Below are 23473 nucleotides of genomic sequence, written 5' to 3' on the forward strand. Positions count from 1 at the left end.
AAGCTCTATTTATGTGACAAATGCGCACAACACGAAAATTGAGAACATGCAGAGCTCCTGCATTTTCATAGCAGCAGCAGGGTAGTTTAAGTGTGTGCCATATAACGCACAGCTGGGAATGAGAAAGTAATGCCCCAGCTTGAGGTCCCCTCTTCCAGGCTCTATAAGGCAGAAGAAATGAATAAATGAGAGTAAGGTTGCTCTGGTTACCTTCAGTTGGTTCATTTCTCCCTTTCTTCTTTCCTTTCACCATTTTCCTCCATCCATTCCTCTCTTTCTTTACACTTCCGATTTTAGGCAGTTGGCTCTAATCCCGAATGAAGTCTAATGATTGCGACTGTAAAACCCGCTTCAGTTTCTTTTCAGTTTAGAGCCATACTGTAGATTGATAATATCATACTGATAATGTTATTGATATCTTCACAGCTATGCAGCGAGCTAAACACACTTCCAATGAAGGTATTGGAAAACAAATTAAATGATGGTAATTACAAATCAGAAAAAGATACTATGAACAACAGTCACACCAAAGATATTGTAAAAAATAATCAGTACAGTAAAAAAGAAACTGGATTCACAAAAGTATAAGCTAGCTGTCAAGTTAGCTACATTGATCATGCCAGGAAGAAGCAAAGTATCATAATTTAGATTTAGGGAAAGATAATGGGTTGGGTCAAAATGATCACTTTGTTAAGATTTGAGAAACATGGTTTGGGTTAAAGTTACTACTTCCTCATGTTTAAGCAACATTCATCATCAAGGCTACAGAAAACACCACAGGGTTAAAGTTAGGGGGCGATCGTAGATACGTTTTTTTTTTTTTTTTTTAAACGTTCTGACTCACAGTCGGAAACGGGAAACAAACAATGGTGATGTCAGTTAAGCAGCAGCAGCTGCTGTAGAACTGTGTGAGTAGGAGTTACTACCAGCTGAAACCTGCTGCTGGTTGCAGAACAGATAATACTTGCCTTATAATATTTATTATTAATATTCATCTGTGTTTGTGTGTCATCATTTGAAGGCCACAATAGACCAAATTTAGAATTGAGGCTCCCTATAGACAACAATTACAATACCCATCCATTACATAATATGCATTTGAATAAACTGCATCATATCAGAGGGGGATTATATCAATTATGCCATTAGGCCTTTTAATGATACTCCAGTTAATATGTCTATGACTACTACGAGGTAATTATAATGAGTGATAGAAAGAGAAATCTAATAGGTTTCTTTCTGTTCCTTCTCTTTTTCTTCTCCATGGAGGTATTTTCCCTTCTTTTTCTCACTCTTTCAGCTTCTCTCCTACACTTTCTTTTCCTCTCCTCTCCCCTCCTCTGCTGATGTACTCCTTGATAACTTGAGCAGGAGTGCAGACGGGAGGGTAATGCGTTGTGATTCATGTTGAGTGCAGACAGAATAGATGGAGACTAAAGCACACAGCACACATCAGCAGGCCGGTCTCCAGAGTCCCACCAGCCCTCCACACTGTAAAGCTGTCAGAACAGCCTGAGAATCTAATACCTGACTCCACACTGGACTACGCTACACTGCACAATGCATTTTTCATAGTACATAGCAGAGACAAAGCATATTGATTTCTATAGGGTTACAAAGATATGGGCAAGTATTGGCTTTTTTTTTTTTTTTGGTTTTTGGTCAGATTCAGACAAGTCACTGTTGTCCACTTCTTATATGAAATATTTGTTTTCATGTTTTATTCATTGAAGAATCTGTGAATGATTTGCTTCTGAAGTGACATTTTGATGTTACACAAGCATTAACCTTTTTAAATCTGCCAGACCAATTGGAGAGATATGTATAAACTAATGCACAATATATCTAGAATATTAAACATTTTTTGCAACGTTGCAGGTGTAAAAAATAAAGAAAACACACACCAATGTGCAATAAGTCGACTACTATCTCTGCTAGAAAGCAACTATGAAATCATGGTCAGTGTATAAAGACTATATCTTACTTAATAAATAATGGCCTTGCTTTCACTCTAACACAAGAAACTTTAGATATTAGATGATTGGAGTCACTTGGGGCAAACTCTCTTTGACTAGTCCAGTGTCGACACTCAGCTTAAATGGGAACTGTGCCAGTTTTACACACATCAAAGTCTGTTTACATGTCTTGGGGAGTACTGCTGCATATGTGAAGAAAAAAAAAAAACCCAAAAACAGTTGTATAAAGCCTTTTGTGGCTCCAGAGGGAGCTGTGCGAAGTCTGATAAATTGCCTGAAGTGACGTAACTTGAAGATGACTAAAAATCTGAGGGTGTAGAGTAAGAAAGAAATGAGCTTACCAGACCTCTGTGGCCCGCTCCTCATCCTGCCAGGTTTTGACGAGGAAGGAGAATGTGTAAAAATAAAAAAAAAGACGATATTGTTGCCTCAGCATTAATTTTGAAACGTTTTAACTTTCCTTCCCGAGTTCGACAACGTCATAGGCGTACAATGAGAAATCAGTCAATACTCTTTCAACAGTCACACCTTTTTCAATTCAATTTTTAATTTAACAAATCATTGCTAAGGCTCACGGTGTTGGTGTTAAATGCTAACAATGCCATACAGTAGCATAGAAGCTAACTTTTATTTTGACTCACAAACATATGAATTGAACGTTAAAGGTGAAGCTTAAGCCACGATGTGAACATTTCTGTCCATCGGCTTGAATACAACGTACCACACATCTGTGTAATTTTTATGAAGCCGTATAAGAACTCTGAACAATATACAGCATACCTCCACTTTCTTCATCCCTGCCTCAACCCCCATCTGTCTTCATTAAACATGTTAACAAGACTTTGATCTTCTTGCCAATTGGTGATTGTGTGTTAAAAGACAGAAAACATGCACCACTCTGCTTACATGGGTCAGACTTTTAGATCAAAGTGGGATACCTAGCTCCACTCAGAACAGGAAAGGAGTGAGTGTCCCTAATCAAGCTTTATTAGACCAAGATCTTCTTTCTCAGAGTGACCACATAAAAAAGTTTCCTTGGCCTGGCTCGTCTGTCCACTGCTGAGGGCCAGGAGGATGGAGCAGAGCAGGAAAGAACAGGCATGCTTTTGGTCTTTAGACAGGGTGTAATTATTCTGGCTTAAGCTCTTCCAGACCCCATCGCTTCAAGTCTAGTGTTTGACCCATGCTCTCTGATCCAGAGCTGCTATGGGAAATGATTGTACAGGGCAGAGCGAGATCTGCACATGTCTCAGCTCTTACATCACCTTGCATGGACACACTCAATATGCATATACATTGTAGAGCAACACACAGAAACATATACACACACATATACTGACTCCAGTCATCTTCTACAGCCCAGCCAAATCCCCATCACCAGCTGTAACATGGCTGGCTGCCTTTGAAGTGGCCAGCCGGCCTCCGAAGCTTACAGTACCTTGTGAAACACACACACACACACACACATTTACACAAACATGCACATACCCTGGCATGGGCTGAAGTAAACACACACATCCCCTCACTGGCAAGTAATACTAATTGATGGATGTTGAGTCCCACTGCATTTTAATAGGACGTTGAAAAAAAGGTTAAATGTCACTATGCTGTCTGTTAAGTTTGAAGTTATTTGGATGTGTACTGTAGAATGACTTCAGAGTCTGAAGTTACATTAGTTAATCATGGTAACAAATCATTATGCGTTTATGTTTTTTCCAATAACAGATTGTTGTTGCCCGTGGTAATCATGAAGATCTTTTTTATGTGCATCTTTGTCATGATAATCAGCCTTTGCAGATGAAAGTACATCTAGCTCCATTTGTATGGTCATAAGACAACACAAGCAATAAATATCAATCACAGTGTTTTGTAGGCAGTGTTTCCATGACAGCACATTATTAATTAGAATTCAGAGGACTGAAATCTGGACTTGTTTATGTCAGTGACTTTGGGAGTAAAAAAAAAAAAAAAAAAGCTCCTCATTTGAGCAACTGTATTGTTGCGTCTTCCATGATTTTATCTTCAGGTGAGTTCGGCGAGGTGTGCAGCGGTCGCTTGAAGCTGCCCAGTAAGAAGGAGATCTGCGTGGCCATCAAGACTCTTAAAGGAGGATACACGGACAAACAGAGGCGGGACTTCCTCGCTGAGGCATCAATCATGGGACAGTTTGATCATCCCAACATCATCAGGCTGGAGGGTGTGGTAACGCGCAGTAAGTGCTTGCATGACTCATTACTCAAAGGCACTTTGAAGGGAATTTTTATATTTGCATGCATCTGTGAAAATAAGGATCGGCTGAAATATCAATCCAGCAATCCAATTTTGTCTTGTACTTTTGATTAATTTGTTCTTGAATTTATATAGGAGTTATGCCACATTTTGTGAGTAAATTATGGGTGTTTCAGTGTAGAACTGAATTGAAAAAAAACAGAAAAGAGAGCAGAGATATGATTTATATTCACATTCCATAACAGATCTGGCCTCTCAGGAGAGTCTTTTTACCGATTCCGGATCTGCAATTGTCTTTGACAAATGGCTCTAAAGTGGCCGACACTTCTGTGAAAGAGCGCAGGAGTTTTATTGAGTTGCCATGGTGTAAATCTCTGCAGATCAATGGGCTCTGATCAAAGCCTGTGTCCAAAGCAGGCATAAATCCATAAATCCATATCTCTGACTCGCTCCCCTCTGGGCCTTTTTATAAGACTATCATTAGCACGCAGAAGGCCTCTTTAAAAAGGGATGACTGCAGAAAAAGGGAAATAATGAGTCTGAACTTTGTGGCTGAGAAACCAGCCTGGCCTCTATCTCTCCCCGTGGCACTGAGCTTGTTAAGTAGTTCTGCCAGTACGGTTCCTCCAAAGAGTGGAACAGAATACCTGGAGAACTTCCCCTCACTTAATTGTCCTCAGTGTTTGATTCCTTTTATTTTGTCTCATTTGTTCTACTTTTCTTCATCTCTCCCCAACTCTCGTGTAATCTCAACGCCTTAATTGCTCCCTGCTCTTTTTAATTCAATTTGTTTGAATTCTATGACTTTATTGAAGTGACTCATTTGAATCAGAAACGGTTTTTGCCAAATAAGGAGTCAAACCATAACATGCAAACTGCAACAGACAGTACATTTAAATTATATTGTGTTAGTTTATTTATTTATGGTCTTTCTTTATAGTTTATGCAGACATGTCAGGCTTAGTGTCAATAAAAATAGCCCCCAGTGTGATCACCACTGTATAGGTACCTTATAGTATTTATCTGACTCATCATTTTGAGTCAAAACTTACATAGAGTATATCACAAAAGTATGCATAAATTATACACTTCTAATTCTGAGAGTAAAATAAAATGATGGAAAGTGAATACAGCACAGTGCGATAGTGATCTAGTTTGATTTTGGACACAGTGTAGTTTTCAAATCTGGTTATTTCCTCTTGTCTCACGAAAGCAAAGCAGTTCTTATTTTTTCATTGGAATCTGCATTCTACGGCCACTTTATTTGTTTATTCATGCGGGTAATCCCTCATCATTGAGAGTGTGTTTGTCTAATACATCTTAAACCACTCTTCCTATGAATGTCCAGCTGGTGAGGAATGCTGCAATAACACTGACTGCGGTTTCATTTGCTGCTTTTAGACTAATAGGGGAAGCCCGAAATTCAGTAGTGTGAGCATTTGTGTGTGTGTGTGTGTGTGTGTGTGTGTACATGACATTTGGAGGGATACCCTGAACAGATGTGCGTGAGCTGGAGCAGCATGAGTGCAGGGTATAGTTTTAGAAGGTCCATTTGATATGCTCTCACACACAGACACACACACACTGCTGTGGGGTGATTTATTGAGCTGCTCCTGTTAATTCTTAATAATCCTGAGACTTTCACACCCCATTTACCTTGCTGCTGTTCTTGGCTGATCCACAGGCTGCATATTTTCGGGCACACAAACACACACGCACTCTCACACACACACACACACACACACACATACACGCATGCATGTACTCTTCTCTCTCACGCCCGTACACACACACATCCACACTTGCACACATGTACTCACACTTGTGTTCGCAGAACAAAAGGAGCTTGGGGGCCTTTATCTTTGCTGCCAATGTTGAGAATAGAGAGAAGAGAGAAGAGGGCGGAGGACAGGAGGGAGGAACGGGTGTGTGTGTTCCAGTCAGCGACTGTAAAAGCCGTCCGCTGTTAAACGGAGTGATCCATCACAGCCTTTTAGGGATTCTGGGTGTGGGTGGAGGGTGAAACTGTGTTTAAATGGTGAGATTTTTTTTTTTCACTGTAATTGTAGGAGACTATATCGAGAGAACCCATGCTGTTCGGGGAGTTAATTTAGACCAGTTTAGTTTTGAGTTTACCTTCTTTTTTGGCAAAAAAGTAGAAAAGTCTATGTATCATGGACAAACTTACATTGGAAGCCTAATGAAGTCTTTTTAAGGAGAAAATGAGAGGACAAATGGTTTAAATTTCACAGATTCACAAAGTCATAATTTATTTTTTATCTCTAAACCCCAGACTTAACTCAACTGCAACTTCTGTCTGGACTGCCAACACAATGCTTGTTAGATTTTTTTTATTTTTATTTTTGTTTTGTGAGCATTTTAAACAGTAATTCACATCAGATCTGCTTTGTTCAGATCTGCTTTGTTCAGATCTGCTTTGATTTAATTAAAGGAATCAAGTGAGCCAACTCTCATCATTATTACTGTAATGAAACATTTATTATTTTCCAATGAGGGTGGTAATATATTTGTTTCTGATTCCATCATCCTCTCCACGCAGCTCTTGTCATTCCTGAAAAAAATTTTTTTTTAAAAAGTCTGTCTCACCAGATGTGGGGAGGGTTCACATTAATACATGCAAGAGGGATAGAAAGCAGAGGGAAGGATGAGGGTGATGGGGAAAGAGAGGCAGGGATGATAGAGAAAAGGTAGGTCGGGAATTAAAGGGGGAAGTGGGGGGGGGAGGAGGAAGGAGGGCACATTAATCAGAATAAAATGGAGAAGAAGCATACGGCTGGTGGTAAGTCGAGTGAAGCAGCAAGAACAAAGCCATCTGGGACACAAACAAGTCCTGACACCGGGGCTGTTCATTTAACAATGGCTGATTTAAAGGTTTCTTAAAGAGATTTTTTTTTTTTTTTTCTTTCTTCTCCTGTAATAAACCTCGTGTTGGCCGTAGTCTGATCAGGTACAGATGATAGCAGGCAGCATGGATTTACAGCCAGATCTTCCACAGAAATAAAGATGTCACACTTTGACAGCTGACCCGCTGCCCTTAAAGCTATAACTTGGATCATTTCATTTTGCTGAATACATGTGTGTGTGTGAGTGCATGTGTGTATGTATGTGTGACAGACAGAGAGTGAGTGAGTTGAACCTGGTCCCTATCATGCCCCATGTATGTCTGCTTTAAGTCAAGTTACAGCCCTCCCTGTTGACTCTTATATGACTTTACCAGTTTCAGAGAATAAATCTGAAATCAATATGATGTTGGAGTACGAAAGGTTTTTGTTTGGATGGCTGTTCAGCTGCACAGCAAAACAAGCAAAAGTCATTGAACTCACTTTCTGAGTTATACGACTGATAAGATCAGAGCCGGATTAAATGGATAGATTACACGAGGCAGACTGTATTTTCGATTTTTTTTTCCGAGTCTTCGGGCGGAGAGGGTCTTGCAGCAGCCGGTAATTGAGGCTGGCTTGTTGGCTTTGAAATTGCAGGGCCTGAAAGAAACTTGTGTGAAGCCCCTCTCTGCCGTTTTCTTTCTTCATTTTTCTTTTTTTTTTATTTCTTTTTTTTTTTGCGCTTTGCTGCACCTGAAAGCATACCAATACCAAAAAGCTGCTACTGTAGCCTGTATGTCGCTGCTGCTAACTGAACCGGAAATACTTTTTCCCGCACATTAACGCTAATATAAAGTTGTATATGTTTTGTTTTTTTGTGTCACACATTATTTTACCCCTCCGTGTGGGCCCCCTAGTGGCAATGAGGCCCTAGGTATGTAACTAGAATGCCTGTACATGGATCCGACTCTGGATAAGATGTGACCATAGATTGAAATCTCTTCTTCTGTCACAGGTAAACCCGTCATGATTGTCACAGAGTACATGGAGAACGGATCTCTGGACAGCTTCTTGAGAGTAAGTAATACTGTTTGTACACAGACAAACACACACACACACATACACTGTATGTTTAGAGTCTAGAGTGGATCATAAGGCATCATAGAGGTCCCTGAGGCAGCTTAGGGAACCAATACTGAAAGAACACATACTATTTTACAAGGTTTTTAACTTCATGGTGAGGTGTTAAAAAGTGTCTCGCACCTGTGCAACACACAGTCCACACTGTGTTTACATTACATACCGGGTCACTTGGTCAAGCAGTACAGTAAATCTCAGACATTACATTTTAAAATTACATTTGCTTACATAGCTTGCATTTGTAATGCTCAACAATGACATTTTTTCAAACAAGTGTTAAAAGTGTAGGAGTTTATGAGAACATGCAGGAGTTTATTGTATCAGAGCTGGAATAAAATAGCGGTGTGAGGAATCTATATTTATGGTGTTGAAATGCTGTCATCTCTGACCATCATGAATTAAATCTTACTTCCTCTGTGCTTTGAAAAACAGACATGGCATAAAAAATCTCTAAATAAAAAAGTAGATCTGTTTAGTTATTTCAATTGTGGACAATGCAGTTGTGTAAAAATGAACATCAGCACTTCCACAGATTACAGAGATCAGTCTAATATAATACCTGACATATATATTTAAAAAATGTGCAAAAAAGTGTATTGATAGTTAAGAAATGATTAGTGTTATTATTACTATTATTAAAAATAGTAAATAAATTAAAAATTTGCTCAGATGGTGGTTGTAAGGCTCTAGATTACAGTAAATACTGTACATTAGGAAGGTTGGTTTCAGCAGTTCTGACTGTTTCAGATATAGAGTTTATCAAAGTTTATCAGTTTTTTTTTTTTCTTTTTTTTTTTTTTTACAGTTAATTGTGTGCCTACTGCTCCCCTGCCATGCTTCTGTCTCTAAAGGAGTAATTGACATGCCTCACTGAAATTAGTCAAAGCACAACAGCCAAGCCATAACACTGGCATGCAAGCATCTGTACTGACGCCTGTTTTAAGCCTTTTCCTTATGTCTGCACAGCATCCAGACACGTACTGGAGGAGTAGCTGTTGTTTTCTGACATTTTGCCAGAGGCCTGCACTTCATCACTGAAAATATGTCATATGTGCAAACACACACACACACACACACACACACACACACACATGCAAATTCATAGCTTATGCATTGTAGCTTATGTGCGTGTTCTGAATCTGCAAAGCTTTGAAGTGACTAAGCCAGGTGGTCCGGCCACTAATTGCTCCAGACAAAATGGGAAGTGAGGTGGGCCCGGATGGTTTTCAAAGAAAAACACACTCATCTCACAGTCATCTTGCAAATGACGTGGTCTTTGACAGAGCAGACCAGAACATTGACACAGTCACGGTATACTGGATAGATAGATAGATAGATAGATAGATAGATAGATAGATAGATAGATAGATAGATAGATAGATAGATAGATAGATAGATAGATAGATAGATAGATAGATATTCTGTTTTTTATTAGTGTTTTATCATTTTCAGTGTGCACTCTCCTCATGTCTTTGACAGAGCAGACCAGAACATTGACACAGTCACGGTATACTCGATAGATAGATAGATAGATAGATAGATAGATAGATAGATAGATATTCTGTTTTTTATTAGTGTTTTATCATTTTTAGTGTGCACTCTCCTCATGTCTCTTCTGTTTATTTTACTTTCCCATCCAGACAGCAGCAGCAGCTCACAAGACATATAGGCTTACTCATAAACACTTAGCTGTATAAACTAGTGTAAACACTTCCTCTTGCCAATGCAAACAGGAAAAAAAACAGTTTATTTTTTCATCCAGCACTTTGCAAACATTCTGTAGAGCTAAAAAAAATCCAACGTATAATCCAAATGAGATCTTCAGGGTTTGAATCATAAACTGATTACTAGACAATTTGATACTGTGCAATGGAAGTGCAATGTGCCAATATTAGTAAGTTTTGACCTGATATGGCTTTCTGATGATCAACACCAATGTTCCCGTATCTCCTACCTTTTAAATTTTACAGTTTTAATGTTATGCATGGAGTGTGATATATACTTTTTTATTTTAAGCATTCTGTGTTCTCCCTGGAAATACCTGTCACAGAAGAGTAGCCTGTAAAAACTGTATTTAGACTCTGTGACTCTCTAATCAAATAGATAATATCATATATGAAATGGATGACAATCACTGCAGGGATGTGGAAAAATAACTTTAAAATTATATATTGGTCTGATCCTAATTTCCATACATTACTGTGGCTCTGGCTTTGGGATTTCACAGTTGAACTGAAGATGAGGTACAGAATGTCAAAGGTGGTTTTTAAAGGTTAATGAAAATTCTGTGGATACTAATGTTGAAAAGGTTTCATTTTATGCAAATAATCAGAAAGGTCAGACTCCCTTTGTGTTCTATGTAATATACATTAAAAGTGTGGCATTAACAGTGTACGCCCGCTCTTTTCTTTCTCCCTTTCTTCTTTCTTTCTCTTAGAAACATGATGCCCAGTTTACAGGCATCCAGTTGGTTGGCATGCTGCGCGGCATCGCCTCGGGCATGAAGTATCTGTCAGACATGGGTTACGTTCACCGAGACCTGGCAGCTCGAAACATCCTCGTCAACAGCAATCTGGTGTGTAAAGTGTCAGACTTCGGCTTGTCCCGAGTTCTGGAGGATGACCCGGAGGCCGCTTACACCACCCGGGTGAGCTGAAACACAAACACAAACTAAGGACATAAATGACAGCATGAACAAATAGGTACGGCATTGTTCTGGGGAACACCGTTTCATTCAGGAATGCATCACTGAAAATGCAGCGTTATATAAAACTCCCTCAGAGCAGCAAAGGAACTGCTATTAATACTGCTACTATAATCTTATAGCACTAAAACTAGCTACTGATTTCACTCACAGAGCCTAAACTAAAGCACACACACATACACTCCCTTTTCCATTCTCCTGGCAACGTAGGGAAACACATAAATAAAAACAGAGTTGTGATGAGACTAACATAAATCCACAGAGCTTCAACTACCTGAATCACAGCACAGAAATGACAAACAAACACCAACTTGGGAGGTCATGGAAAGGACTACACAAAGCACCATGTGCTCTGGTGGGATGTATTACATTGATAAGAATGTTGCATGTCTGTATTTGTGTGGTCAAATGCTTGTTGAGACATCCACCATCCAAACATCCACACCAATAGTTTACTGAAGCTCTACAGAATTTGTTAGTAGTTTATCATTTGTGGTCCAAGCCCTCAGCCTAAGGCAAGGTGAGTTTATTTGTATGACATATTTCATAGACAAGGGCAATTCAAGTGGCATTACATAACACATTGGGATATTAAAAAAAGAGAAAGAAACAGCATGAAATGTTAAAATTAAAATTTAAAAGAATAGAAACTTTAAAAGAAATACAAACAGTTAAGAACAGAAACGGATTGATAAAGATGTAGAAGTTTGAACACTTGTGGAGGTTTGATGTGCCCTGACCCTGATTCTGATGATGACACAGTAGTGTCGAAACATTAGTCTGTTTGCACAAAGGCTGCAAATTAATCAGTGTGCTCCAGTCCCTTCTGTTTTTTGAAGTCTGCTGTCCTAAACTGAGAAGCTGCTTTTTGTTGGAAGATGCGTGGAGAACCCTGTTTCTACTTGTGCCCTAGTTTGAGACAGAGAAAACCTATTTTTCCTTTTTTTTTTTTGTTCATTTTTTATGCCCATTGTTTCCTGTCGTATTTATTGCTCTTGGATAAGATTTACAACTTTGCATTTGAAACTTTCCCTCAACTGTCTTTGTTTTGAGACAAATGTTTTTTAGATAATTAGCTATACTGAACAACAACAACATTTTGGATTGCAAATGATTTGATTAGCCTAAACAGGAATGGAGTTACCATAGCAACCTTACCATATATCTTCTGCAGGAAATCTGTTTTACCTCACCTTGAATCTTCTTGAGATGTTTCTTAAAAGATACCTTGAGGGCAAAAACATCTACCTGAATCCATCAATTGGTTGAGTTAATTTCTTTAGAAACCATCAACGCTATCTTGAAAGTAATGTGAAAACATTGGTTTGCAAAGATTTATACTGGAAATACTGAAAATGATCTCACTTTTCTTGAGGAGCATGTCACACAATGAAACACAACCATCAGGCACGCCATGCTCCAGGCATTCAGCTATTCTTTCTGCAATGTGTGTGGTCATTTTCATCATAAGATCCTGTGGTCTAGACCATGCGTGCAGCTCCTTTTAAACACAGTATAATTTTCTGGCTGAGAATTGCTTGTCAAATAAACAGTCAGTGTGCCGTTTGCCTTTCTCCCAGAAATACATAATCTAAAATAATAAGACAGAATAATAAACTTTGCCATGTTACAGTAACTGACAATGCTCCACACATGTGAGCAGATTGCCATCCAGCCCTCTCTGGAACTCTTTTTTTTTGGGTGGCCTATATTCATTAGGCAAAATCAGAAGTTTTTATTGGATTGTGTGTGTCAAGTGTGTGTATGATGTTCATACATCTTACTCTTTAAAGGCCCCATGAAACGGAAGTTAGCTTCTGTACTTTGACGTATTTCCCAGTGAAATGGAATATTTTGACGGTGTGTAGTTAGTAGAGGGATTTAAATCAAATCCCTTGCATTTGATTGGACCACTAAAAATGGGTGGGGCGATATGGAGCTACAGAGGACTGTTGGCTCCACACACACCCAAACCTGTTGTTAGATCAGGAGTAGGACAAGGAGGAGATGAATGAATCAGGCCACTATGATCCACAAATGGTGAAGTGCAGTTTTATATGAGTGATTTGGCTAGCTAATCGCACACAATCACATTTGATTGGATGAACTTTTGTAAACACCCCTGAGTGCAGGATGAGTCATCAAACATCTGAAACCATTTTTGATATATGAAATATGATTTTTTGACATATATAAGGCATATAATAAGAGATAAATGAAAAATTAACACAGGCACACAGGATTAAAACTGGCAAAATGTATTTTTCATTTCATAGGACCTTTTCATGGGGCCACCTCTTAGAGGAGCAGATGAGTGCAGTATGAGTTTAAAGGCAACGTGTGTGTATGTGTGTGTGTGTGTGTTCATTTGTTCACCCATGTGTGTGATTTTGTGTTTTTTCTGTTATACATTCCAGGTATTAGGTAGAGTAGAAGTAGAAGAGAGTTTTAGCAGGCAGTGTGTGTGACTGCACAGCACCAGGCAAGAGCTGAGTGACTTGGCCAATAACTCTGTTAGCTTTGGCTGCTATCGGCCTCCTTTCCTCAGCTCCATTTTCTTCATTTGTTCTGCTTCTCAGCTTGAATGACAAATGCAGCAGACACCACAGTGAGAAATTATGCAGGAAACGTTGGATTATGGTTTGATTAGTGGGTTTTTTCTTTTTTTTTTTTTTGTTTCTGCCTTAAAGTTGACGCAGATACTTTTTAATTAAAACTGACCAATATTTTTTGTTGCAGTAATATTCAATGTGTCTTTAGATGAGCTTTTAGATTTTTTTAGGAAAAATATTTAAATATATAAAATTATTTTTGTCAGAATATTTATACTTGCCAAAGTGGGAAAGCTAATTAATCATAGGACACCCAAATTGTCACACACACACACACACACACAAGAAATGCTTCTACATGTCCAGCAGCTCCTTGAGGCAACATGAGACTGCAGTTCCCACTGCAGGTTTTCCCACACTGGAAATAATAATAATAATATTTCAGATAACTGTTCAAGTTCTGAATCTATGGTTGCGATCAACATGCTTAAGTCCAAACCGCAGAGCCCATAGGGGCTACAGTGTTTCAGAACAGCCCTTAAAATTGTCTGAATCTCCAGGACACCTAGGCCTTTGCATGTGACATGAACCTACATTTCAGATCCAGACTGCTCTTATATATAATTTCAAAACTTCTCCACCGTCTTTACTGTAATACTGCTCTTTGTCCTGACAATCTGTTTTTGAGGATATGATTTTGCCATGTTATATGTCTGACATCTATGGTCTTTTACGGATTTTTGCACAAAAGTTAATCAATGAAAGAACATAGTAATGTCCAGAAGCAAGATTGTGATGCAAAATATTAATTTATTAAATGATTGGTTGATTGATCATTGTCTTACTTTCTGTGTCTCAGGGAGGTAAGATCCCTATCCGGTGGACGGCTCCAGAGGCTATTGCCTACAGGAAGTTTACATCAGCCAGTGATGCATGGAGTTATGGCATTGTGCTCTGGGAGGTGATGTCATACGGGGAACGGCCTTACTGGGAGATGTCTAATCAGGATGTGAGTACAAAGATGCCCAGTCAACTTCCTGTTGCAGGGACGTCTGTATGGCGCAGGAGTATAAACATCCATCCACCACTGCACCAGTGCCGCCAGCTTGGCATATTTGAGAGGTTTCACTGATGGGAAATAGGCTAGGAAAGTAGGACTGCAACAATCTCCAGCAGTAACAGTGAGAGTTATCAGTAATATGGAAACCAGTGCAAATGGGAATGGCCATTCTAAATTTGGTAAAAATGCAGAAAAAAAGACAACAATATAAAACATGGAAGGGAAAACCACAGATGTGTTACAATAAGGCACTCTAAACAGATTCTGACTCTGTTTACACCTCTAAGTCAATTAAGGTTAGAGAAGTAGTATTGGGTTCTGTCATACAATACAAATATCAAGACTGAAACTGCAAAAAGTATGTGGAACCTGGATCCTATGTGACACATAATATTTACAATTACAAATCACTTATAGTAGCAATATAAGACAAGACAATGTAAGATCCAAAAGCAAAATTAAGGATCAATACATGTAACCCACCACTAAGGGCATTTCCAGAAGGCTACTTTTGTGTACTATGTAAAACCCTGATAATAAAAACAGTAACTACTACAATAGAGCATGGTGGATGTTGTTTTGCTGTTAAATGTACAGTACCAGTCAAAAGTTTGGACTGTATCTCATCTGTCCTTTCTCAAATCTTATATTTTCTTTCTCACATCAAGGTAATAAAGGCTGTAGATGAGGGTTACCGCCTCCCACCACCCATGGACTGCCCTGCTACCCTATACCAACTGATGTTGGACTGCTGGCAGAAGGAGAGGAACAACCGGCCTAAGTTTGAACAGATAGTCAGCATCCTGGATAAACTCATACGCAACCCCGGTAGCCTCAAAATCACGGCCAACACCACATCCAGGTACCCTACAGATACTGTAACTTTTCCCTCTTCGTGTTTGTGGTCTTCCATATTTTCTGGTAATACAAATGATAGACCCATACATCGTTCAGACCAGTTCATAAACAATTTTTCAAAAAAAATCTTGAATGTAAATTTAATGTCATTACAATTTGCTGTGTGTGAAAGATAATGTTAAACATTTAGAATTTTACACATGTAATTAAATTTGCAGCTTTTGTCTCCTGCTGTGGTTCCCATGTATCTGACTAACAGACACCTGCCACCAGACAATCCAATACCAGAGGTAGCACAGCATTATGGGTTATTGCAGGTCATAGCACTTTGCTTATTGGCGATCACAAAGCATTGGGACAATAATGGCAGTTGTAGCTTATGAGGCACTGTTATTCATTATCAATGTAATGGACAATACAAAAGACAAAGGCTGTATGCCTTTGTCTAAATATTTTTTTTCTAAATTATTTTCAAATTTTGTAAATAATTTTTTAAAATTATTTTTTCCCTTTCCCTTCTAATGTCATATTCCTCTTTACTTGTCCTTTTGTTTTAATGTTATTTCTCCTTTGTGGAGACCACCATTCTCTCAGGGGACTCTGTGGAATCAGGGCAGCCCATGTACAGTTGGCAATTCTGGGCGGGAAGGGGGCTAAGCACGGGGTCTGCAGCCGGCTGTGGTATTATGGAGACGTCAGAGCTCATAACATTGACTAATGATTTCTTAAGAAAGTGAAAATAGGTCCCTTGGAGTTTGCATGTAATTTTCCTGATTGGCTTTTAACACTGGGTGAGCACAGGCTGGCCGACAGAGGAGTGTGTGGTGATTTATGAGAACTGTGTGTGTGTGTGTGTGTGTGTGTGTGTGTGTGTGTGTGTGTGTGTGTGTGTGTGTGTGGTGGCAGTTGCACAGCGGGAGCAGCTGTACTCAACTCCACACACCTCGTTTGTCGCAGGGCTGTCCTGGCTCGTTAATGGAGCACCCCCTCCTCCACAAGCTCAGACCACAGTCTAGGACCAGAGTAGAGCATCTGGAGGCTTCAGGGGTGGGACCTGGTCAGAGTTTACTGTCTCTGTATATATGGATGGAGAGGGGCTGGGGTCAGTGGGCCAAGGTTGGCTGTCAGAGACTAATTATAGGCCATTGAGAGTCCAATCAAGGTTAGAGGCCACTATCTATCAGACAGGCTTTACAGGGTGTCTAAAATATATGAGATCACAGGTTATAATGGCTCCACAGAATAATGTGTTTGCATTTAACAAAGCACAGGAATGGCTGCAGCCAAAGGGCTAGAATACAATTACTACTTCTGTGCAAGGGTCAGTGATGTACTGCTACAGATGTAGTTGGATATGGCTTTTTACATAATAAACATTTCCCCCAAGCCTTGCAAGGCAAAATTTATAATGACAAGCCTCTATGAACATGTAACTACAAATCAAATCTATAATATTACTCCTCTGTGATTCATTTTCAAACAGCCTCTATCTAGAGAATAAGGGTCTTTGCTTCATGTTCAATTGTTGAGCTGGAAATGGGGTTGGAGATGAGACAAGAGCTAATCCATTTCCTGGTGAAAGAAGTGGGACTGGAGCTGTGGCCATGGCTGCAGATGGAATTGAGCTGAGATCTATGTTGGTGTGGATCTTGGTCTGTAGGATAAGGTGGTTGGGAATGTGGGAAAATTGGTGAAAGGAAACCAGTTGACATTTTGGGAAATATGTGTAGTTACTTACTTGCCTCTTCCTGGAATCTTGAATCATTGTGAAGCTGACGGGAAGTTCCTGTGTTCGGCCAAGAAATAAACCCACCCCCACACCCCAACACCCCCTTAAAACCACAATGTGTCTGTTTCCAGTCTTTGTGCTAAGCTAAGCTAGCCAACTGTTGGTGTTAGCGTCATATATACCGTGCAGACATGAGAGTGGTATTTATTTTCTCATCTAACTCTCAGCAAAAAAGTGAATAAGCATATCACTCAACATGTCCAATTAATCGTTTAAGGGAAGAATGAAGATATATGGGCAAAGATATAAGGAAACTATGAAAAGGCAAACAATAGGGCAACACCATCCGTCAGCTGAGTAAGTCAAAATGTTAAGTGGTGGAGGGCTGAATGGGGGTACAGTGCACAAAAGATAGGGGACGGCAGATTTATTAATGCTGATGTTTTGGGTATTAACCAATTTGAACATTTTCAAGTCAACACATCTCTTAAACACCCACTTAAACTCTATACTGAAACTCTGGCATGTAATATAAATCAAGAGTTCAAAGTAAGAATCATGCATGCATGAGTGGAATCAAATCAAAATGTCACACTTGAAGCAATTTAGGTTAATAGCTTCCCTCAGACCACCTGAGTAGTATTGATTAAAACTACATCACATCCATCATATCCAACAGAGGCAAGGGATGCCAAATAGCTGCTTAATTTAAACGGCCAATACCGGTCTTATATGTCGGTCTAACCTCTCTGTGGGACACCCTGGGAATTGCTCCAGTAACACAGTGAAAGGTGAATTCCTCTCACACTGTCCTGCCCACATGTATCTGTTCAAGCTCTTCTCCTCATCCACCTCTCCTCTATACTCCCTTGAGAGCTCTAAAAACAAGAGACTACACAGCCCTGGTTATTTGGAGGTCAAAAGAATGAAAGATAGAGCAAGAGAGGGGAAGGGAAATGAAAACTAGAAGGGGGGTATACTTTATTCTCTCTCTGGCCTATATATACTTCCTTCTGTTGAGCGGGTGTTTTCTGTGCTCCTATGGTGTTAAGTCCACGAGGGGGTTTTGAAACTCCCTCTGCCGTCAGACAGATGCTTTCTTTTGCTCTTTATTTTCCCCTTCATCGCATTCCTCTGTTTCTCTGTTTTCTCACCAATCATCATGTCTCTTGTGTTGCCGTGAGATGTTGCTGAAAATGTAACAACAAAGGAAACAAAGAAAATGATAAGGGAGGGGAAACAAGGTCATTTACAGTTTACCTCCTGGAGGAGAAAGAGGAGAGGGGAAAAGAAAGCAGATGATATAGGGGGAAAGGAGATCAGAGGAGAAAAAAAAGGAAAAGTGGTACATGAGCAAATACAAGGAAAGGAGAGAATCAATAATCTTCCAAAAAAATCTGAACACTAACAGCCCAAAAGTGAAAATATAAAACATATATGTACTGTATATATCTCAGTGTTTATCCCAGCTGGTTTTGCAGCAAATGCATATTGGAAAAAAGTCATTTTTTTGGCACTTTCATAAAAAAAGATGAGACTGTTCTCTCAGGGAGATTCAGACACTTCCTTATTTCCCCCTCATGCAAACCGCCCCCACCCTCTATCCCTCAATCCCCTCTTTTTCCTACACACCAGTCTCTCCAGGGGGTCCTGAGGGCCCCTCAGCCTTTTGACAGGCCTCTGATCTGGCAGGAAAAGACTCAATCATTGTAACAACACCCACTCCACCACCTCAAATGCACCCCTGCCCCAACTCTCCTTTTTCTTCCCTTTTTCCTGTCTCTGTTTGAGATGTCAACTCACTCTCCTTCTTTCTTTATACCTCTTTGTTGGCGTCAGTGTTGCTTGATCACAGCTTGATGATTTTCTGTAATACAGGTTATTAGATTATAAATCAAAAGACATTGAATTAACATGTAGCAAAGGGTGCAGAGAATGTTTCTTCTTTAACAATACAATATGCATCTGACTTCCAGACAAAATATAAAATGTAGGATCTTAATATTTTTTCATGTTTCATTCAGAAATGAGCTGTTGATCAAGTAGAAACTGAAATTATGCTAAAATAAAGTAAATATAATTGAAAATGTAATAATATAAAAAACATTGCATGGTATTGTGTTCCAAAAAGAAACACAGTTACTACCTCCAGCATTTTGAAGCAGAGTATGCTCTTTATGAGAGGTAAGAGATGGCTACTAATAAATTTCATCCCAAAACAGTTAACAAAGTGCATAGGATTTATCAAATTTACAACTCCACACACATTTCTTTGAGTTCTAATGCCACCTCTGATGCCACAAAATGCCACTTTGCAGAATATTTTAAATTCATTTTGTAGCACAAGAAAATTAATTTGAATTCTTGAGAACTTTAATAGCTTTTTTTTTTTTTTTCACCTGTCTTATGATTCACACCTTCCTAATTCCATGAACCCTGAATAATATTTCCCAGACTCTCACGAACATAAGCACACACAATGGCTCCAAACCTCACTGCCAGTCCAAATCAGTTAGGCAGAGGTGGACTTCCTGTTATTATAATTAGTTTATTTACAAGGCTATGAATAGTATTCCCTGAGGGAGAACTACTCTTTTTTTCTATCCTGTCCTGCCCTGTTCGCAAAAGCTCTATTCCACTGTGTGCGTGTGTATGTGTGTATGTGTGTGCTTGTCTTGATGCAGGTGCCTTTGTCTGATGTGCGAGACAGGTGTAGAGTGTGATAAAAAAGAGCGTCAGTTGCAACCCATTTTTGATTGCCATTCACAAATTTAGCAATAAACACACAAACTGCTGTTACTAATCCTTCTTTGGTTTTCACTGTTCATTGTGTTTTGAGACTCAGTTTGACTTCATGTGGTTTGACCTGGTTTCCCATTTCCTGCCTTGATGTAATCAAGTTTCACACAGCAGAGGGGAGTCATATTTATATAAAGCACAGCAACAGTAGTGACATCAGAGATTAGACATTAATTAGGAAAATAGCTTTCTGTCATTTTAGTCTCTCCCTCCACTCTCAAGCTGTAATACTCCTCTCCCTCGCTCTCTGTACTGTATGTCATTCTACCTCTCTCGTTAACCCCCCCACCCCCACCTTCAACAACTATCAGTCACAGCTAGTCAGAACAGTGCCTGCAGCCTTTCCTTCACCCTCTACTGTTGACTGAGCACTCTAAAGCCCAATGCAGTTCATTTAATTTGATTTAATGCAATTGAAACCATCAAGTGTAATCAAATCTAATGTTGCATTTTTCTGCATGGTACATGTACTGCAGGAAACAGTAATGACATTAGACAGAAACCGATGCCGCTTTTGTTAGCAATCTTGTTCTTGAATATGTTAAATATATTATGGAAATAATTTTTGTGGCGGTTTGATTTCCCCCATGTATTCAAATCACAAAGGCATTGCGCAGGTTTACTGGAAGCCTATGCAACAGACACATAAGAGGCCATAAGAGTCTTGTGAGTGTATGTGTGTGTGTAAGTGTGTGCACATGTGTATGGCTCCCTGATGAGGGATCAGATCAAGTGGTCTGGTTTATATAAAGTACTGCAGGTATCCAAGCACAATATAAAAATGGAAAAAATAAACACAAATTCAACTAATTGAGAGAAGACAAATTGCTGAAACAATATTTTATCAATGCCACATTTTAGCCAGTAGGCCTGCACATACTAGGTGAATATGTTAATCATGGTTACACTGAAAATCTGAAAGTAGAAAATGAATTAAGATATAACTTTTTGTCAGCCACCTATGTGATAAAGGTCATGGACAAACCAGTCAAGCACAGTTTGTATGTCAAGTGCAGGAGTGGTGTGGTTAAATCTGACTGAGCAAAAGTGATAGAGCACACACACACGACATACTCTTCTCTCAGCAACATACAAGATAACAGATGCACCCTTTACTTTGTTTTTTTGGGTGGGAGTGGAGGTAGAGGACGTCCTCTCAGGTGTACAGGTGTAACTGTTTTCTGTTGATTACTGACCACATGATGTGGAAGGCTTTATGCTGAAACGTGTCAGCAGATTTGTCAGCCTTTTGAATGTGAATAAATGCATCTAAAAGACTGATACATCAGGTGATTCTGTTTGCTGTTCTCTGATTTTGTTCTAGATAATATAAGCTGCTTGCGTAACACCAGCCCCATCCTAGTGTCTACCTGTAGGCTCTGAATTCCCTACAGGAGAACTTTGTTATCGTCACTCCCTGTTTTTCTCTGTGCTGATTCTGTGTACTCTTGAGGGGAGTGACAAGATCAGAGCCAGACGCTGCATATATCAACTCAACACACATACTCTGTATTCACATACTTACCCCTTGCAAGAGAGGTGGCTTACTGAAAAGCAGTTGGTAGCTACAGTACAGTAGCAATTATATGTATAGTATGGAGACGGATGTTTAAATAGACCAAGCTGTGGTGTGAGTGTCAGCTAAGGATCTGGTCGGCACTAGTGTCTTTGCATTCTCGAAACTATACAACTACCCACTTTTATTAATATGTAAGTGTTCATGGTTATTACTCAAAAAAAGTCTTTCTTGTCCATTCATGTTCTCCCTACACTCTCTCCTCTCAGGCCAGCCAACTTGTTGTTGGACAGGAGCAGTTCAGAGGTTCCCTCAGTGGGGACGATGGGTGACTGGATGGATGGAATGAGGACCTTGCCTTGCAAGGAGGCCTTCTCCGGGGTCAGCTACAGCTCCTGTGACACCCTGGCCAAGACTTCCACAGAGTAAGACAACCACACACACACTCACAGATACACACACATAGATACACACACTAGCTACTCTGCCTATTCATGTCAGCAGTGTTTACAGGGCCCCAGTACTGTGGCAAGGCCTTACTGGGAATTTGTTGAGGCTCTTGATGAAGAACACACACACACACTCTCCCCCTTGTTCTTTAGAAGTTAAGAAATCTACAGAGCCATTACTAAAGGTGTCCAGATGAGACTCATGGTAACTCATAATGACAGGCCTTTAGCCACGGTCTCAATGTTGCAAGCACGACCACTGAGGGAGAAGATGAGGCCATGAAAAGAAGAGATAAATAGAGAAACAGAAAGCGAGAGTGAGGGATAAAAGATAAACTACTGAGGGATGGAATGAGAGGGGGAATTTGAAAAGTTTGAAAAAAAGCAGAGAAGGGGGCCTTTCAGAGACCAAATGAAGACATGGTTGTCAAATAGGTATGTACAGGGGTTAAATTTGTCCGGGGCTATCCGGGGCTCAGGCCCGGCATATAGGCCTATGCTCTTATGTCATTCATCAGGGGATGTTTAACTTAGCACATCTTCAACATTGTATATATTTTTACACTTTTCTCGGTCTCAATAATTCAAACAATGACTAAAAGACATTTTCTTCATTGCTCTGTATATATCCACACATATACATACACACCTGTATGTACACATTTACATACAAAATAAAACAATAAAACAAACATGCATAATGTTGAGGTGCATCAAGCCAGTGAGCTGAGAAAAAACAGCTAAACATCTCTCAGTTCACATGCGGCAGACTGTTCCATTTACTGAGAATATCCATTAATAAACCGGAAATTAGATTTTGTATTCAAATTAAAAATGGTATTATATAAACAAAAATACATATTCAAAACATAATGTAATGTCTATATGTTGTTTTTTTATTTAATCGTGGTAATCATGGTGTTCTTCTCTTATGTAATATAATATGTGTGTATTTTTGCTTTTGTTATGAAAGGATGATTAAAATTTCCATGATTGCAACACTCTAAACAGAACAGTTGAATTACAATTTTGGTTAAATATTAAAGTCAACACTGACTTCAAGCACAAGACGGGATATAAGTGATATAAGTCACACATAGCCTACATAAATGGGAAAAATGTTGACAGTTAGTAGAATCCAGCAATTATCCCCTCAAATTATTTGTGTGTAAATGTTTTGGGTTGAATACAATGTATATGTTGTTGGGTGTACACAATTTGTATGAGGACATTTTTGGTAGGTTTGGTTATATTAGAGGCAGAGAATATGCCATAACATACTATATGGTTTCATGAGTCAATGTCACTAGATAAAGGAGAGTACCAGAGACACAGATTATATGCCTGGATCTACAGATAGGATCCTCAGGCTGACAAAGGTTTTGAGAAAGTGGATCAGGTATTTTAGGCTCAGTCTTGAGAGAGCTGCTACTAGGGACAATTAAGGACAGCTGACTTCTTTAATATTTACTTGTTATTATTAAAAACTTCCTTTCTCTCTCTCCCCCTCTCTCCCTGCCTCTCTATCTTTCTCCCTCACACTGTTGGCCTGCTGCTAGTTAATTGATGTGGTATGTGACCGGGTAAATAATTGGACATTTCTAATCATTGTGATCAA

General features: G+C 39.4%; 1 protein-coding gene across 6 annotated transcripts in view; it reads left to right on the forward strand.

The window, feature by feature from the left end:
* Window positions 1–23473, forward strand: part of epha3 (eph receptor A3) — a 102964-nt gene that overhangs the window by 71511 nt on the left and 7980 nt on the right. For all 6 annotated transcript variants that reach the window (XM_044365450.1, XM_044365447.1, XM_044365448.1 and 3 more), the window contains 6 exons: window positions 4003–4188; window positions 8064–8125; window positions 10626–10835; window positions 14304–14453; window positions 15173–15366; window positions 21676–21831. In XM_044365450.1, the coding sequence (XP_044221385.1) occupies window positions 4003–4188; window positions 8064–8125; window positions 10626–10835; window positions 14304–14453; window positions 15173–15366; window positions 21676–21831 (958 nt within the window). The remainder of the gene's footprint in view (window positions 1–4002; window positions 4189–8063; window positions 8126–10625; window positions 10836–14303; window positions 14454–15172; window positions 15367–21675; window positions 21832–23473) is intronic.

This window comes from Thunnus albacares, chromosome 11, assembly GCF_914725855.1.
Source record: "Thunnus albacares chromosome 11, fThuAlb1.1, whole genome shotgun sequence".
NCBI classification, from domain to species: domain Eukaryota; kingdom Metazoa; phylum Chordata; class Actinopteri; order Scombriformes; family Scombridae; genus Thunnus; species Thunnus albacares.